The following is a 19,642-nucleotide window of genomic DNA, read 5'->3' as shown; positions in this document are numbered from 1 at the left end:
CAGTTGAAATCCATGTGCCAGTGAGTGCTCAGTACTTCAGTAAAGGCAGTTCAGTGCTTGCTGGTTGTAAAAAGCTTGCTGTTGCATTAAGCACAAAGGTCAGTCTATGAGAATTGTTTGCTACACAAAGTCAGTGTAGTTTCACAATCCATTTTCTTTAACCTTAGCACAGACGGGAGGAGATGTTAGCTCTGTACCCCACACTGATCCTACACTCCACAGCACCACTTCATCATCTCTGGGAACACCTGATTTCTGAGACCATAATAGTGAGGTGCTTTCCTCAGCCTCCATTGTTAGCTTGTGACCTCCTCTCTCCTTGCTATTCATTCCATTCCTTCCAACACAGCAAATTGTGCTGTCTCCTGAGTTTTTCCAGTGTGGATATTAAATGGCAAGAAAATCAATTTCTCCACACCTTTCCCTAGGGAGTGAACTAATGCTTGGGACAGGAAATAAAGATGAGAGAGCAGCTGAACTGTTTCAAAGAGAGGTACAGGAAAGGGGAAGCGTAATGGCTCTGACAAGTAGCCCTGTTTCCTCCTTCCTGTCTCCTTGAAAGCCTGAGAAAACGGGTGGATGCCAAGGATCCACCAAGGTGCCTCCACTTTAGGTCTGAAAAAAGCACAATTTGCAAAATCACTGACAAGAGCTTATATAGCTGCTACATCCTCATCACAGCTGCAGAGACATGCAGCAGAGGAGGGTTCTTCTGTGTCCTTCTACTCATCTGGCCCAGGGTGGCCTTGACTTTGAAAGGTTAAGGCACACAATCACCTGGCATTGGGACACTGGATGGGATACACAGGAACAGCAAGATGGCAAAAGCTGCGGTCTCCATCTCACTCAGCAAACTTCAATTTTTTGCATATACATTTAGGTTATTTCCAAGAAAGAATAAAGCCTCCCAGTGTAAGTTAGGATTCCTCTACGTGTATGAGCTCAGTGTGCTGTTTCTGGAACACTCTGCAGAGTGAACACCTCGTGTTTTTTAAGAAATGGGGAGCGAGCACAAGTCACAACACGTCGACCTGGACGGTGCTTTCCAGGCGGCTGGGGCTGGCAGGTATGGCCCAGCAGCAGCACTTCAAACAGAGCATTGACAAAGCCAGCAAAGGCATATCGGAGCACAACATCTTCCTCATTGCCGGGCCCGGGGCCGCCGCAGCCGCCAACCCATGCTTCCGTGGCTCCGCCGGGTCCCCTCCTCCCCTTCCCCCAGCGCCCCCCGGGCGCTGCCCGGCTGTGACCTCCAGGCCGCCGCCCGCCCCCGCACTATCACTGCCGGGCATCCCGCCCCTTCCTGCCCGGCGCAGGCGCCGCAGCGGAGCGGGGCGGGAGCAGGCGTGGGAGCGCCGCGGGGCTCTGCGTGCGGGGCGGCGGCCTCCGCTCGGTTCCCGCCGGGCGCCATGCGGGTGCCGCTGTCCCTCCTGGCTGTGGCGGCGCTGCTGGCGCCCCGCCGGAGTGCGGCTTCCCAAGGGGAGCTGCCGCCCGCAGGTAACGGGCGGGGCGGGACGGGGGGATGGGGCGGCCCGGGCAGGCCGACCGGCTGATGGGCAGCACGTGTCACCTGCGGGACGGCGGCACCGGCACCGGCCCCGGCCATGCCCCGGCACCCGCCGAGACCGAGCGCCGCCGGTGGAGCCGCGGGCCCCGCGTCGCTGCCGCCGGCCGCTGCGGGCGCAGGGAGCCGTCGGGGCGGTGCGAGCGGGCGGGCGGCGGCGGGAGGAGGCCCCGCTGCCCGGGGCTGTGCCGTGCTCCCGCCGAGGGGCCCGGCCGAGCTCGGTGGGTGCGCGGCTCAGGCTGGCCCCGGAGGCGGTCTGGCGGCGCGCTGGTGACATCAGCCTTGTCTCGGCTGTTCGCACATTTTGGCTCGCACAGCTGGAGCGGCGTGTGCGTCGGACCGGCCTGCTCCGCTGTACTTTATGGCTTCACGTGTACAAAGGAGTAGAGAAACTGGGAAATTCGGGTCGGAAATGGGGAGCACAGGACTGGGCAGTATCGGGATCGCGGCCTGGGACACGCACATTTTGGCCAAGCACTCCTGGGGAGGGATGGCTTGCCAGCGGAGAGCAGCGTTCTCTCTGTTTGCCCGGCAAGTAAATTACGAAAAAAATAGGCTTACTAGTTTCATTTTAAACTGTAAAAGTTTATTAAAAACAGAGGTTGCTGTCTAATAGTCAAAAGGGAACATGCATTTAGTTTTTATTGGGACTGCTGAGAGCTGGCTGTGTGCCCAGGCTCCTTGGATTCTGCAAATGGAGATTTCTTGGAGTTCAGATCCATGCCCAGGTGAAGTGACTGAACTTGGTTGCCCCTGAGCATGGGCCACACCATGCTTTGGAAGTCTGCTTAGCTTTGTCTGATATGGACTGGTGGTGCTAAAAACAGTAATCTGCCTGCATTGTTGTCCCTTAATAGTTTGCATTTTGAATATCCAGTTCATTTGACTTGGTGTCTGATTATGACTGCTGAACTTTGCAGGTATACTAGCTTTTTCCCCCATTGGATCAGTAAGATAGCTCAATATGTTAAATATTGTCTTGTTTGCTCTGACTTAGTCTCTTTTTAAGGGCATGCTTTAATTGCTAGTAAAACATGCCACTTCTACATTGTATTAAGCATTTTTAGGGTAAAAAGCACAATACCAGTAAATCACTTGTCAAACAAACCTGCTATAATCCGGCCTAGTCCAGCACAACAGTTATCTCTGTAAACACAGAGAGTAGTGCTATGGTGTAGCATGGTTTTATTTGTAATGACTCATAACTTACTTTGTTATAATATTGATGCAAGCAGATGTGCTGAACTACAGGGGAAGAATTAAGGTGGAAAGGGAAGTCTGAACCATGTTTATGATGCTGTCACATATAGGATAGCAGAATGGGTCAGGTTGGAAGTGAGCACAGTGGGTCATGTAGTCCAGCCTTTTCCTGCTCCATCATGGTCATCCCAGGGCACATGGCATAGGATAGCATCCAGGATAGCATCTCCCTCTTGAGTATTTCCAGTGAGAGAGACTCCACAGCCTTTCTGGGCAATCTATTCCAGTGCTTGGTCCCTCACATAGTAAGGAAGTTCTTCTTCATATTTAGGTGGAGCTTTCTGTGCATTAGTTTCTGCCCGTTGCCTCTTGTTGTGTTGCTTGGCACCAGTGAGACACTCTCTCCTTTCACTCCTGCTTCAGATACTTGTGGATATTGATGAAGTCCCCTCTTGTTCATCTCTTAATGAAACAGGCCCAGCTCCCTCAGCCTTTCCTCATAATAGAGGTGCCCCAATTCCTTGATCAGTTTTGTGGCTCTCTGCTGGACCTGCTCCACGAGCTCCATGTCTCTTGTTCTGAGGAGCCTAGAATTTCCGTGGCAACGGTTGTATGATTTTTTTTTTTCCCCTTAAATGTTACAGGGCTTTCAAAGTGCCAGTAGTGTAATACATATATTAAGACTGAGTGTGTAATGAGGAAATGTTCAGTCATCTTCACCTTCCGTTGTAGGACACTGTTTTCCTCAGAAAAGGAACAAAGCCAGCTAACCCAGCAGCAGTTGGAACACCTGCATTTCCTGCAGCTGGGTGCTCAGTGTGCCTGCATTGATAGGCCTCTGACTCCATGCTGGAGCTGGGCACTTGTTGATGGGAACTCTCAGTCTAGTATCCTGGAAGACAAGGTCCGTGGTCAAGGTGAAGAAGATTTAGAGGCTATGGCAGCAGTTCAGGTGCTTCCTGAACATTGTAAGCCACATTTCCAAGGATGTGTGTAGTTCATTCAGGCAGCTGACTTCCTGTTGTGTGTGATAATCATGGTGGCCTTGTTGTTTTTTATGATTCAGATTACTGACATTCATAGCAATTTACTGTCAAGCTGTAAACAAAAGCAAATTAGATGGTAGAAAGTGCTGTATTTAGATATCATCTATTACAGCACTTTACAGTTATAGCAAAAGGGATGGACCCTCATAAAATAGATAAAACAATATTTAGCTTGTATTATTACATCTGGTTTTTTAAGTGTCCATCTTGTGCAACGTGCTGTGGTTTTTCTCAAGATGATGCTCTCAGTCTGCCTCTCCTCTTAGTACAGCTTACAACCTTGTGGAGATTTTTATCATAAACAATGATTTTAAAAACTCCATAGAACAGTGTCAAACCTCTGAGCCCTTAGAAAATAAAATTCTGTTGTAAATAGAAGCTGTCAGAATGCTCTGTCTACTATGCATAATGTTTAGCCATGATACTTGAGTTCATTCTAGTAAATATTTAAAAAATCATTAGCTTTTAATTTTACGCATCATGGTACTCATTTAATTTGTAAACCAATTCCTTTGTGGCTTTGAGGTCTTTTGAGAACTTCTGGTAGAACCTTCTGCATAAATTGTTTTACAAACATTAATTTAAGCTTGTTTTCAGTAAATTTTTTAAGGAAGTACCTTCCAGTGTCATTACAAGAGAAATGCATGTCCTGGGTTTCTTTTGGAGGAAATTTGGCCAAGGCAAGCACATGCAAGCATTTTCATATACACCTCGTGGCTGCTGCCTCTTAAAAGAAAGCCAGAGTCAGCTAGCAGGTACAAAATTTCTTCATTACCTTGCTCCTGGGTGCTTGCCAGTCTGCCAGGCTCCCAACCAAGCACAGCCAACAGGCAGGTTCCCTCCAGCAGTCTGACAGGAGCAGGACCTGTTCAGTGCCTGGCCTGGCAGAGGGCACAGAGAGGGGCCATGCTAACCCAGGTGTGCTGCCTTGAAGGGGAGCGTGGCAGAAGGCAGAGCCGCTGCTCTGACAGACATTTCCCGTTCCTCCCCAAGGCACGTGCTTGGTGCTCCTGCAGCCTGTGGTGAGCACTGACCTCTTCCTGCTCAGTTTTGGTGCTGTAGTGCTGGGCAGTGCTCCTAACTCTCCTCTAGCCCCCAGATGGAGATGGCTGGACTCTGCTTTTAGTGCAGGCCATTTTTTTTTTTTATTTAGAACAGATTGAAGTGAGGATATAAATAATTAGGAGGACCGTTTTGTCAAGGTTTAATCAAACCCTAGGTTTGTTTGCTCTATTACCAGCAGGACTGGGAGAGAATCAGAAGGGTAAAAGCTGGAGAACTCATGGATTGATATAAAGACAGTTTAATAGGGAAAGCAAAAGCTGTGCACATAAGCAAAGCAAGGAATTCATCCACTGCTTCCCATGGGCAGGCAGGTGCTCAGCCGTCTCCAGGAGAGCAGGGCCCCATCATGGGTAAGGGTTACTTGGGAAGACAAACACCATCTCTCCAAATGTCCCATGCTTCCTGCTTCTTCCCCCCACTTTATCTACTGGGTGTGATAAAGCAAAGAAAGCAGCAATACCCTGGCCTCTTGCCAGCCCCTGTGTATCACCGTGGCTGTTCCTGGAATGTTCCCAGCCAGACTACGGGAGGTGATGAGCGGGAGGTGATGAGCGGTGCTGCAAGCAGTGAGCAAGGAGCACTGGACTCGAATATACACTCAGGAAAGGAATATACAGTCAGGAAGGCGAGCCTCAGGGCAAGCCACAGGAGCTAAACAGCACTTAACAGTTGCAAATTCAGTCTAGTACATCCCAGTCAAGTCTGTTATCTCAAACCCTTTGAATCCCAAGTTGAGCACAAAAAAAAAAAAAAATGAAAAAGAAGGAAATGCAGCCTTCGGAAACAGATGAAATTCTTTTTATGTATTATTTTCATCCTTAGCATTGACTTGCTGCCTTCTGAATCCATCTTTCAGAGTATTGGTTGCCTTTTTGCCACCATTTTTTCTGTTTGGGTTTTTTTATAATGCATATGGCTGCAGAGTACTGCAGAAGCATTCAAAGGTAATGCAAATGTATCTGATCTTTTTTCTGTTTTCTTCATTTTCATGGGTGGCAAAAGCTATGAAGAGTGACTCTTTTGCATTTGTGAAGTCATCAGAGCTCCTACCCTTTCTGGCTGCAGTTTAAGTGGATATGTGAGCTCAGGTCCCCCTATGGGCCACTTACATAAGACTTGGATTCAGTGGTCCTTGTGGGTCCCTTCCAACTCAGAATATTCTGTGAATCTGTGAGCTGACACTCAACTGTAGGTAGAGTACAGGGCTGGCACTGGGAAGGCATGCTTCTCCCAGTCAGGGGCCCAGAAGGGGCTGACTGGGTACTATTGCAGTTGTAGGTCTTTAAATGATGAGTTAACCATGACTGTGGCAAAGTTCAAGCTGTTGTCCTTCTTGGCCTGTTAAAGTGGCTTATAAGCCTATGATGTGTCACTTTGGGAATATAAAGATTTTTGGATTTCTGTTAGAAACAAACAAAAGGAGCAAACTTTGAAAATACACTTTTACTTGTTATTTTTTTCCACAGTTTGTCTTTTCAAGCTTTCAGTTTGTGCTTTCAGTCTGTATTTCAGTGCATAAATGATGTTTAAAAGTCACATATGACTTGAATGAACTATTATGGCTGTTAGGACTGCTGTTGTCTCAGATAGCTGTACCATAAACTCTGTGTTGTGGTTTCATCAGGCCCTGTTTTGTAACGTGCATTATTGCACTTCAACTGTGTAAGCAGTGGAGTGCGTTATTGCACTGCTTGTGTAAGCATTATTGCACTGCTTGTGTAAGCAGTGGTGACAAATCCCTCTGTGTGTACAGTAATGCCAGAATGAGGGAAGGAATTTCAGTCTTGCACAAGATGCAAGTATCAGGCTTTGAAGGCTGTCTCATTTTTACATCTTGGAAAGGTCCAGTTCATTGAATTAAGTTTTGCTTTAGGCAGTGCATTGCTAGCTACTAGTCACCAGGGACCTCCCCAAGCCTTAGGCAGATCATGGAGGGATCCTACTGTAACATTTGCTACCTCCTTCAGTGCTCTGGGGTCAACCCCTTATGTTAAGCAGGTGTTTTTGTGTAATAGTGCACAAAAGTTAAAATTTTGTAAGGCTAGCTACACTGGCTTAAAAGTGCATATTTGAAGTAACGTTTATGTGCTTTCGCCTGTCTGTGTGCTTGACACCTCTTCTGTCAACTTGTCACCTTTTTTTTTTTCTTGTGGTTGTGAATTTGATGATTATGTTCCTCTTCTTCCAATAGCTGAAATACCACTCTTATTAAAACAAACCACAGTATTGCTTGCAGAATGACCTATATTAAATCAAACCTTTGTGGTTGTCAGTAGCATATCTCAGCTTCTACGTATCGCTTTCAGTAATGTGTTATATTTGTGGTCTTGTTCTCAGGATGTGAAAATTGTTTACTTTCCCTAAATATATATCACAGAGTGAAGTTGTAGTACTTGCTTTGTGAACAAGAGCAGGTCTAATATGAGTTCCCTCAGCATTTTGTAAAAGCCACATTGAGAATACTAGGGGTGCCAAACCAGACATTGGGAAGCTGAGTTGAAACAGTTAAATTCAGTTGGGTGACCTTAATTTCTCTTCTCTTCCTGAGTGTCATGTGGCTGCCTTCAACATTTACAGGATCCTGTAATATTCCTTCCCCTGCAGCTGCTCCCTTGATGGCCCTCTTGAGGTTGCTGCTTGAAACAGATACTTGCTGCATATGGGAAACTGTCAGTGTTGCTTTTTATTTTTGGATCACTTTACTACATTACCTCTGATGTTGTTTGCTAAAGTATGCTTCAGATGCATTCCTTCAAATGGAACTACTTTATAGCTTCAGTGCTCAAATTCCTTACAAATGTTTGTAGTTTATTTTGGGCATCACAGCTTACTGGAAAGAGCGCTGGAGTGGTAGAGGTATCACTGTTAGAAAGTCATAGGGAATCCAGGCTTACCCTAGGAGGCCTGTTGTATTTTGGCCTTGATAGTCCAGCTCTGGTACCATCTCCTAGCCCATCCATTCCAATTCAATTTCTGAACAGCAAGAGAAATCTGCAGAAACTGGGCTAATCTCTAACTTGAGTAGTCTTAGAACCTGTCTTGCTGTTACATCTGTAAAAGACCAACACAGGGGTATAATCATCAGTGCTTATGGACCTGATACAGGCTGTCTGAGGGACTTGCTTTCAGTGGGCATGTGTTATCTGATGTTGCAAGGAGGACAAAAGCTGTCTCTGCAGGAGAGGTGAGTAATAAATTAGCTTACAGGGCTCATAGGTGTTTTTACTGCTGACAGATGAGCTCGTTTGGGGGAAGTATTTATGAGATTTATGTCTAGCATGTTGCTTTTTCCAAATAATTTAGAAGTACATTCTTGTGTTTGAAAGGTCTGTTTATCAAAGTGCAATTGTTCTCTTCATTCTAGTGCCTTCACCAACGGGAGTTGTAGTAACATCTGAAAATTTCAAAACCGTTTTGCATTGGCAGTACCCACCTATTTCTGAAACTCCTCATTTTATTGTGGAAATCAAGCCTTACAAGTAAGTTCTTACTATTTCATTATTTCCTATACCTGATGTTCTCTAGAAGCACATAAAAGTAGTCAGTCCATGGAAAATTCTCTTGTTTCTATGTGGTAAAGTCATGTAGGGTGAAGGTTGCTCAAGTGTAAATTAAGGCAAAATTTGTCAAGTTATAGAATGGTTGAGGTTGGCAGGCATCTCTGGAGGTTATCTGGTCCAAAGCCCTTGCTTGAGCAGGTCATCCATGATTATGTCCAGTTGGCTTTTGAATATCCCTAGGGGAGGAGACTCCACAACCTCCCTGGGCAATTTGTGCCCTCACAGGTCCTGGCCACCCTCACAGTTTTTTTGTTACAGGCAGTGTATTTTACAGAATTGTTGAAATTGTATTAATTATTACTTGATCTGTTTTACAGTTTAGGTGAATATAAGGAGGTCTCAACCTGTGTGAACACTTCAGCTCATTTTTGTGATGTCTCAGAGGAAATATGTGAACCTTATTCATCTCATTGGCTTAAAGTTAAAGCTGTTGTTGGGTCAGAACAGTCTGAATATGTTGAGACAAATGAGTTTATTTTGCAAAAGCATGGTAAGTTGTATCTAAACTAAACCTTGTAATTTTTTCCAAAAATTTAGAGAGTTAGTAATTATTTATTTTGCTCTGTTACTGCATTGCATTTGGGAATATCTTAAAGCCAGGAGTTCAGGATGAAAGGAGGCATGATGATTGCTTAGTAGGAACTTCCTGGTGCTTGCTAGCTCTTACTGAGTGTCTGAGTAGGTTACAAAATGTCTAAAGGCAAGAAGATGATGCTGATGGTGCACTCTGAATCCTTCCCATGTTCCAGACACCATTTAGGGTAGGAAACTGTCACCAGACAACACAGACCTTTAGGCATCACTGAAGTAGCCATTTACTGCTTGACACTAGAATGCCATGTACTGATAGCTTCAGGTGTCTAGGAAATACTAAAAGCTGTAACTGGATAACTAAGTAACTAGTTTGTCATGTAAATCCTTCAGGCTGCTTTGGAAAAATCAGACTTCAACATCGGTACTGTAAAAGTAAATTTTGTGTCTACAGTCCAATGTGGCAGGCCCTGGCATTGCATGTGCAGTGCAAAGAAAATGCAACAGAGTCAGGAAGGACCGAGAGACTTCTTACCATGCTTGCTCTGTTCCCAACATACAGCTTCCAGGGAGAAGCTGGCCCATGAGGTTCTGTCTGACTTGGGCTATGCTTTAACTAGAGCTGGATTTCTGCATTGCTGGAGCTGAAGGACTGGAGTCCCTCTTTGCTTTCTGCTATGATTCCGCTTGCACTCGAGTCCTATTACTTGAAATAGTGTCTGGTTTCTATAGCTTGACAAAAGGACACAAGTCATGGTAGTAATGCTCAGAGTGACAGTTTCCAGAAAACTGGTAGCCATGTATGGAGAAAAGAGACAAAATCCTTTTCCCATTGAACAAGAAACTTGTGTTCAGTCAGACCATTAGACACAAAAATTCACATAGGCCATTGCCATGGGAAATCCAAAGTTTGGAAACTTTGGATGCTCATGGTGAGATTTGTTTAGCTTTTCCTATAGCCTTTGTTTCAGTGAAGTATTGTTTTTAACTGAGGTGATTGATGGTGGGATCTAGTCAGCAGGATCTTGTGTTTGGTTCTCATTCATGTATATGTTTAATTGTTGTAAGTTTTTTCTGTTGTAAGCTGAATTTTTATGATCTTATGTGTGTTGGAAAGTGAAATTGCTTAACAGTGAAATTCATCATGCACAATCTGTTTCCATTTTAGAAGCTGATTAGTTTATGTATCCAAATGCCTCCATTACTTCTAAGCAACAGAGAGGTCTTACCACAGTTATGCAATATTCACAGCATGGAAATAAAGATGTAATTCTTTTCAAATCTCTATGAATTTTGGAAAGCTAACAATAAATACTGTATTTTATGTTAAAAGTTTTGGCCTAATAGCAATGGTGCAATGTGTTGCAGGAAAAATAGGACCGCCAAAACTGAACATCTCAAGACATGGTGATGAAATCATGGTTGATATTCACCATCCTGTATTCCCTCTTTCTTGTATTGACATTTATTCGTCTCTTGGCTACTTGGTGACTATTCGGAACAGTAAAAATGAGGTAAGTTCCAGAAATAAGAGTTAAAATTCAAAACACTTGTTTACCTTAAATGCCTATACAAGAGATTTACACCTGTGATGCATGGAACTAATAGGTAGTTGAACACCTAAAATGCTGAGCCCATTACAGTGAGATATGTGAGCCAAAGGTCTGTATTTTAGTTGTCCAAATGAGTGCTTACTACAAAAATTAGATTATTGCATTAACTGTACACAAGATAGGTGTTACTGGATCACATGCTGCTGTGTCTGCATACATGTAAATATTAGTAACTTAACTTGTGCCCCTCTCATTTGTCTAAAGAGACATTTCATTTAAGAAAATTGCCTTTCAAGGTATTTATACCAGTATATTTAGCAATCATGGAGGGTGAAGGCGAGGAAAATTACAACAGTTGTGTTTACTTACAGTTAGCTTTTCATATGCATCCAGTGAAAGTTTTATAACTGTGAATCTCTACTATAAATAGCAGCAATTTTAGCTGGAAAATACTATGCTCTGATCAAATATAACATCTTAAGGTAACCAGTACTGGTCACACAGCTTTTGCAAGGTATATGAGTGATGTGGGAAACACAACTAATAGTGTTGTAACATTTTTGGAAGTAGTGGAAGGTGCTGTAACATTGTTCTAGTGAGTCAAAGGATATAACATGTCTTCCATTCTTTTTTCAGACTGAAGAGTTCGAAGAGGACAACTGTACAATTCATAAGTGTAGCCTCAAAATTCCAATCCTTCCTGAGAGTTCCACTTACTGTGTTTCAGCAAAAGCAAATTTTGATCTTCTGGTATTTGGCACTCCATCAGAGGAAATTTGCACTCCTGTTCCTCTCAGGCAGACACTGAGTAAGAGGATTCAAATGCTATATTAAGAGCATACTGAATCTGAAGACAGATCTGATCTAGCAAGTATTTGGTACTTGAGGTGCCTTTGGGAGAATAGAAAAAATAGGGAAAGCTTAGTCAATCTTTTCCAAGTGCACTTTGACAGTTCTGCCCTTTACAAATCATTATTATTATGTATATTATTTTCAAGTAACCCTGAATTTTTTGGGGGGTGTTTTTCCTGTGTTGATATTACAAAACCTACTTCTATTGCACATGAACACTGGTGTAATTAAAAATTCACAAATGGATCATTCACTGAGCTATATGGTTTTCATAGGCATTGTCTGTTCTAGCAGCTGGCTTTTTACTCAGCCTCATCACTGAGGGTAATGCGTATATACTTTTAACTGGAAGCAGCTATAAACTTATGGTCATGAAATTAAGATATTACGGTCTTTTTCTTAATTAAAGAGAACGAAAAGCAAATAGTGACCCAAATTTTTATCTCTAAACATCTTACAGGCATTGTGGTTGTACTTTATCATGGCCTGTAATTTCAGCAAAGAGATAAAATAGATAGAAGCAGTTTTCTGGAACACACAGGAGCAGCTGGATGAGGGAGGGCATTAAGGAGAGTCAGGCTAGTGGAGTCCTACTGTAGTCATTAACAATTCTGTGTTTTGGAAGATAAAATAATTTACTTTTATTGTACATAAACTCTGTGTAGTTATGTCAGTTAATATCCTATCACATAGGAGGTGTACAAATCTCATTATTTCCATCTGTCTTCTCTAAGGAACAAGAAATTAATTGCAAAAATAATTTATTTCTATAAAAATGTGATTATGTTTATATAATCTGAAAAGCTTCTGTCATTCTAGTTTTTATTTACTCCATAAAAGTCTGGTGGATTAAGTTTTTCTGAGTGAAAAAAGATAGTAGATTTAAAAATTCACACATAACAGCCAAGCACTCTGAGCTATTAAAATTTCTGAAATTATTCTAAATAATACAGCAGAGGCTTGTTTTTCCAAAATTCTTAGTAGATTTTGCTTTAACTTCTTAGGTACACATGATATCATCATTCTGTGTGTTGTTATTGGGATCTTGACGGTAATACCGACAGTATATTGTGGCTGCAAGAAACTAAGGAAAAACAACATACAGCTGCCTAAGTCTTTGGTAAGTTCTGTAACTACTGTATGTTTATGCCAATCTCTTGGGTTTCTTTGATTGGGTTTTTTTTGCTTTTTTACCATGGTCTCATAGATATTTAGAATTTATGCCAGTCTAATATTCTGATAGCATTTGCAACCAGATACCTCTTAGTTTTTTAAGGCTAGACTTCAGTCTCTTTTTAACTGAAGTAGCAGTAGTTGGTCTAGTTTCAAAACTTGGTTCTTAAAAACTCCATGTGTGCATACCTAGGCAGGTTTGTGTTCACTCTAGTAGCAGAGACACAAAGCCACAGAATCACTGATTTGAGAAGACGCTTTTTGAGGTCATCTACCCAGAGCCTTTTGCTCAAGCGCAACAGCAAGTTAGCCATGAGCATATCCAGATGGCTTTTGAATACCTGCAAAGAAGGAGACTCCACAGCTACTGTGGGAAATCTATTCCAATGTTAAACCACCCTCACAGTTTTTCTTACATTCAGAAAAAATTCTGTGTGCTTCAGTTTGTGCCCATTTCCGTTTGTCCTGTCGCAGGAGCTGTGAGATTCCTTCGTTAAATGGTAGTATTGGCAATTCTGCTAATTGCTACAATATTCTTAGTAATGTGCAGAGTAAGGGGAGGGAGTAATAGCTCTGTAGGAAGAGGGAGGAAGGACATGGGGAAGTCTGTTCTCATGCTGAGCAGTCACAGGGAAGAGAAGTCAACAGCTGCTCTATTTAAAAACCTTCCTGTAGCCATCCTTAGGAAACAGAGTGGATGTTCCTTAAAGAGCAGCAGCACTCCTTGGTTTCATGTCAGGCCAGAGTGGCTATCTAAGAACTACTTTTGTAATGTTCTCCTGGTGTCATGTTAGTCACAACATGAACTACCACAACTTCAAAGAGCTGCCACCTGAGGCAGTAAACAGAGTAGTAAACAGAAATCACAGCGAGGATATCTTCTCAATGGATGGAGGAAGTCTCATTTATAGAGAGTAGACAATAATGTTTGATTCCATTGTCTGGTGTTCAGTTTCAAAACCCTTTAAAATGACCTCTCCATAATGAATGCCCAAGATTCCTCTGGAATTTGTGTTCTTTAGAATAGAATATCAGGAGGCGAGAGTGCTCTGACTAAGTGGAGATGCCAAGCCAGAGGTGGTTCCTTTGTAGTAAAGCGGTGATCTAGTCCACCAGCTTGTGCAGCACAAGATGATTCATCTTGTTCTGAAATTATATGCACTTCTGGTCAGACAAAATGCTTTCTAAAATGCCTGTTTGCACTGACTGTGATGAAGCCAGGGGACTAGTTTGGAGGTAGCCATTCACAGTGTAGGCTTTAAAAAATCAGATTAGAGAAACCTCTCTGACATCTCCAGCTAGGCCCCAATATCGAAGCAGACACTGGAGACTTTTTTGTCAGGTTCACACCAGGGTGTTCTTCTCTGAATATGTAACTTTGTGTCCTATGTACATGCAACAGTATTCTCTGTGAAGACCATTCATGAGCAAAAGGTGGCTCATGCAGGATTGCAGTGCTGTGATCAATGGATCCAGTGCTGAACTCAAGGGATCCATACTTATTTTGGGTTTCCAGTAGCACTGTGATATCTGATTTAAAGGATTAGGAAGCATAATATCACAAATAGAATGTGTGCTCCTTAACACCTGTGAGCCTCCTGATGCATGGTCCAACTTCACACCTGAGCTCGCCTTGTAGAAACTTGTGTGTGCCCATATTCTCATTTTACTGGGCTAGATGTTACTTTGTGGTTCCTAGGTTCCACTATCACAGTATGATTCACATGCTACATCACATTTTATTGCTAAGGAGCTGAATAAAGCCTTTAACTGTTTATAAATATTGTTAGCTAGGTGATCAGGCACTGAGACAGCTCCCCTGGGAAGTGGTCGCTGTCCAAATCCTATTCAAGAAGCATTTGGCCCATGCTCTGAGATGTGTGGTTCAACTCTTAGGTTGCCCTGGCTGGAGTCAGGAAGTAGCCACCAATTCTTGTTGGTTCCTTCCAAAACAGGGTATTCTGTATTTCTGTCCATTTCCAATGAAGACTCTAATGACAAATATGAGTTTTAGAGCTCATAGAGGTAGTTTCAGTATAGGTGATGTGAATACTATGGGATTGTAAAATGAGCAATTAATAACAAGCATAATTATTTTATGGTTAATCATTTGAAGTAATGAGCAAATAATTTAATTAATATGAATGATAAGTTTAATTATATGACATTATCTTTATAGGCTTAATGGCACTTGGAGCCTGTTACTGACCTTTGAATATGTGCTAGGCATTTCTTTCTGTACAGGTTATCATCATTTTGCCTTTCCTGAGCTTGTCTGAAAATAAAATATCTAGGGAGTTCTTCCATCTCTTAAAAGGCTGGGCAAGATTTCCTACCTTAGGACTGCTAATTTTCTGTGATCTCCTTCCTGGCATGTTTAAGTAGATGCTAAAACATCATTTGAGCGACTTCCAGCAATTTGGAGTTTTCCAACAGAAGGGAAAATGAGAAAGAGTAACCATAGAGCAGCTACCTTTGCGTGTCTTACATAGTCAGAGAAAAGAAAAAAATTCTATTGCCAGTTAGAGCTCCAGAGCATTTATACTGTATTTTTTATGCTGTTTGTGACTCCCAGGAATTGCTTATCAGTCATGTCTTGGTCCTACTTCCACAGTGCAGCTGTCATTTGATACAGGCAATGAATGATTGTCTTCATCAGAAAACATATTTGTTTAAATGTTTAAACATCATTATAAACAGCAGGATCCTACCAGGGCTATGCATATGTGAAGTGGGACAGATTCCTTTACAAGACATCATGTTAGTCTTCTGCCTGGATCAAAGGAATCTGATCTTTCAGCAGTTCAGCTGTAGTTAAAACTCCCTTTTATTTATCTCATAAAAAGTATTGCAGGAAGCTGTCTCTTTCCACTCATCGTCTTCAGTCATTGCAATTTGTCCTGTGGCTATTCCTGTGCTTGCTTTTTGTTCTAAGATTTATGATAAGGGCATACCTACTTTTAAAGGAACCTGACCATAATTTTCTGACGTGCTGTGGGCATCTCTCTCTGCTTTAACTTCCCTGTCTTTTTCTTCAGTGTCTTTTGTATTTGAATGGTGGCAGATATTTTTGGGAGCAGAAAACATTTACTCTCAAGAGAAAAGTGAATGTTGAGTCTTACTTAAGCCTGCTTTTCTGTTTTCTGCTAATGGTTTTTCTGGTTCTGACAGGAATGACAAGGCTTTGCTCTTTGGTTATACAACATATATTTTTGATGTGGAGAAACTAATTGTTCCTGTAAATATTGACTGACATTTGCCACGAATAATTGTCATGTTAGAAGACAGAAGCTGCTTCATTGCTTTTGTGAAAACTTTTTTTCCCCCTGTGAGCATCTGTAGGGGGGCAGTAACATTTCTCTTCATAAAGTTACATAGTATTCATGTTTTGTGGAACCATGCAAAGACCACAAAGATTTTTGCCATCATCCTAATAAGATTTGAAATGGAGTTCTCAAACTCTCCTTCATTAAATGTCCACCTGAAAATTACTTGGAACTCATAGGTGGACACATCGTTAGACAAGGAGAATTAGTAATTACCTTAGCTGTTATGGATTCCTTGGGATGTGTTATTTATCTGTGTCCTTGAGCCTGCCTTTCAGCAGTGTTTCTCACTAGTCTGTTGAGACGGTGAAAGCCCTGAAAGCTCAGGTCCTGTTACTGGAGATGGGAAGTTATGTGAGTACCTGCACATGCCAGGAAATGCTGCTGATACCCATCACTGGGTGTCAGTTTGCTAGGTAATGTGAATAAAAGAAAAATATTAACTCACCTATAGTAAATAATTTTCTTCAAATAGCAGCCGTATCATAATTACCCTTGTTGCATAAGATCTTTTGAGTGTTACTCAAATGTTACTCAAGTGTAATAAGCATTCAGTTACTGTAATAAACTGATTCTTATCTTTGAAGCTAGAAAAAACTGCATGAGTTGCTAAATTGTCTTGTAGTTATGACTCAGTGGCTTTTAGAAAACCTTTGATACCAGGAAGCGCATGGGACTTTTTTCTTCTGATCGCTTCCTTCTTTCATGAATGGGAATAGGAGTGTCTTTGCACCGTCTTGCCTTGGTCAGAAACTTGTCAAGAGAAAAATGGGTTTCCTTTTTGAGAAGTCTTGGATGTTCTTGTTCAGAGAATATGTGTTTTATCCCCAGTCTCAAAGTATTGCCAGTGCTCACTGTGAAATGCTGGACCTGTGTAGAGTGCAAGGTGATCCCTTAACACATTTTAGGATTGTGATTTTTTTAGAGCTGTGTGAAAATCCTAAAAGGACAGAAACAAGAACTCACTGGGTTTTGTTTTTAACTTCTGTTTGGCCTGTACTGGTATGGGGAGAGATGGAAAGCTGAAAATGCAGCCTTTGACTATGGTTTCTGTTATACTTTCTTGTAATTCACATTCCTCAAGTATTCCACCTTACACAGAGAATTACCTTCCCTTGTCACTTGCTGTGTGATTATTAGAGTCAGATGTTTGCTAACTCCCACCCCAAAAAACTATAGATGCTGGTTCCATCAAGATCAGTGTTGTATAACATGAGTATCCAATATTCTGGGTATATACCCAATATACTTGTATAAAGAGATTCTCAAAAAGTGTATTAATCCTTTATGGTGTTCTTAACATTTTCAGTATCTACCCAATATTGATTGTAGTCTGTTACTTGCAACTAACTTTTAAGTATCTGCTTCTTATGAACGAGTGGTTTCCATGAATTCTCATGGAAATTTACTCTGAATATTCTTTATGTAGTATTCTATTTCCATAACAGAAAATGAAGATCCAGAGACACTGATGGTTGAGTGGCAGCTAGTTGTAGTGTGTCAGGAGCCACCTGAATCCACTTTCCAGTGGCAACCCTTAATTCCCTGGGGGATTGCCTCACCTTAGTGATGTTCACACAGCTGTTTGTAAGGCTAACTTAGATGACCAGTAACTGCTCTTCAGGCACTGTTTGCTTGACTTGTGGTGGTGTTGTTTGGCTGGTTGGTTTTCCTAAATTGTGATGCTTTTATTGATCCAGCCTTAACCACAGAGTAACATCAACAGGTATCAGGGCTGCTGAGGGGTAAGGTAATCAGACTGAAGTGAGAGATGAAAGCATTTTCTGTTGAAGTCTGCGTGCTCTGAAGGTAGGAATGTAAAGCTACAGTCTCACAACCTTTTAATCAGAGAAGATTCTTGAAAAGCAGAGTCAGATTGGATCTTCTGGTTTTGATGGCCCTCTCAGTTCTTACACTTGTACAGACTGGGAGGTTCTTTGTGTCTGTTTGTAATTTTTCTTAATGTTATTTTACTTCGTCTTTCCTTCTCCTGTACACATCTCTTTCTTCCAAATTTGCCTCCATCAGAATTTTCAGGCAGATTATTTTTTTACAAAGTATCTGAAAAAAACAATGTGTATTTCATTAAGAAATTAATGGATCTGTAATACAATACTTGATATTGTGTGATACACTTTCATGGTGGATTACAAAATTTGTGAAAGGACTCTATTAACTCCTTCTCCCTAGGTGTTCTGCTGTCTTTAGGGAACACCATCAAATAGCTAAAAATTTACCCTACTTTGTTTTTCATTTGTATGCACTCTTGAAAAGACATTAAAAAAGTCTAAAGAATCTAAGCAGCCTGAAGGCATACTGTAATTGTTTAAAACAAGCTGGGGCCTGGCCATTGAAAGAATTCATACGATCAACTTGTGGACGGATTTCAAAGTGAAACATGAAAGTTTGTTGCAGCATTGAGGGACTGCTTAGTGACTCTGTGAAGTAAGCTGAGAGACTTCAGCATAGAAGCAGCTACTGGGTGTGTTGTTCACTTCCCTCCTGGTTGGGACAGGTGCCAGAAATTATCAAAGGCACTGTAAGTTGCACTCCTTAGCTATAGAGTATGAAAGGTTTCCCCAGCTGAAGAGTATTACATTGTGGTATTGTTTTGTTGCTTTCCTCAATGTTGGAAACTTCACAAGGTAGTGGGTGACATGAAATGGATTTGATCCTTGCAAATATGCTTGCCCAAAGTAAGCATTTTTGAGATCTTGCATACAAGTGTTACTGGAACAGTTGAACTCATGGACATAGGCCAGTGACTGTGCCAGATTTTAATTTTGCAGTTTTGTTTTAGAATTGGTAATAGTGATGTTATATTTGTTATTATTAACTTACATATTTTTCCAACTTTCAAACTCAAAGTTGTTTGGTTTTTTTTTTTCCCATTTAGGTCAGTGTGATGAGAAACCTGAACACGGGTGCCCTAACGGGACCAAGATCAGAGGGGAAGTATATGTCTGTGATGTCAGCCCACTCGGAGTTGCCAGTGAATGGTGAAGTAACCTTGGTGGTGATAGAGCCAAAAGAACAAACTGTTAGTCCTGTCAGTTCCTGTGATGGAGAATCTTCTGTCCCTTCCCCAGAGGCACCAGCCAAAGCAGAAGAGGTGCCTGTGCAGGAAAGCACAGAGGAGGTGTCTTGTGATGCTGATGAACAGAATTGTGAAGGAAAAGAGAGTTACTTCATTTCTAACAGTAGCCAAATGGATATTTGCAGTAAGTCTTCAGGGTCAGAGATTGCTAGCACAGAAACACAGCAAACAGTGGTTCCAAGCAGCTGCTTCAAGTTTTCTGGCTATGACAAGCCTCATGTTCCATTGGATATGCTGATGATAGATGTTGGTGAAGAGCAGCCTGTGAATGCTTACAGGCCAACTGAGTAGCCAGGATGAAGTGCTGAAGTGCTTTACCACAGCTCAGGAAGAACAGCATTACTAAAGCTTGTGGAAAGTCTGGGTTAAATTGTGAGCATCTACAAGTTGTACTTGTTCTGATCAGTGCACAATTGAAAATAGTACCTGAAAATGGCATAAGAAGTGTGGGGAAATTTCATAATAACCACTTTTTAAAATGCTTTTATATATGATATAACTCATTATTTCCTATTTGGAATAGAGCTGTGTTTTTTAACAATACTCTATAGAAAACATACCATCAACTATAAAACAGCATCTCTACCATTATTCACTTCTGCTTCAAATCTTGTTCAAAGTTAGTTCAATGAACATAATGCTTAGGAAATACTTCACTTGATTATGATAGACATG

At 41.9% G+C, this 19,642-nt stretch overlaps 1 protein-coding gene across 1 annotated transcript; it reads left to right on the top strand.

The window, feature by feature from the left end:
* Positions 1-1,369: 1,369 nt before the first annotated feature.
* On the top strand, positions 1,370-19,642 carry IFNGR1 (interferon gamma receptor 1). Its single transcript, XM_054280468.1, has 7 exons — positions 1,370-1,497; positions 8,240-8,354; positions 8,753-8,925; positions 10,335-10,480; positions 11,156-11,327; positions 12,376-12,491; positions 18,767-19,642. Exons 1-7 carry the CDS (start codon positions 1,410-1,412, stop codon positions 19,256-19,258), a joined length of 1,302 nt encoding a protein of 433 aa, XP_054136443.1. The 5' UTR covers positions 1,370-1,409; the 3' UTR covers positions 19,259-19,642.

Source organism: Melozone crissalis, unplaced genomic scaffold (assembly GCF_028551555.1).
Source record: "Melozone crissalis strain CALT ecotype California unplaced genomic scaffold, PUWL_Pcris_2 ptg000027l_1, whole genome shotgun sequence".
Lineage (NCBI taxonomy): Eukaryota > Metazoa > Chordata > Aves > Passeriformes > Passerellidae > Melozone > Melozone crissalis.
This window is presented reverse-complemented; position numbering and strand designations above follow the sequence as displayed.

Excerpts from the sequence above, each read along its gene's own strand:
- IFNGR1 (XM_054280468.1), top strand. The coding sequence starts at position 1,410 with ATGCGGGTGCCGCTGTCCCTCCTGGCTGTGGCGGCGCTGCTGGCGCCC. Across the intron at positions 10,481-11,155 it reads TTCGGAACAGTAAAAATGAG|ACTGAAGAGTTCGAAGAGGA; the intron begins GTAAGTTCCAGA and ends TTCTTTTTTCAG. Across the intron at positions 12,492-18,766 it reads TACAGCTGCCTAAGTCTTTG|GTCAGTGTGATGAGAAACCT; the intron begins GTAAGTTCTGTA and ends TTTCCCATTTAG.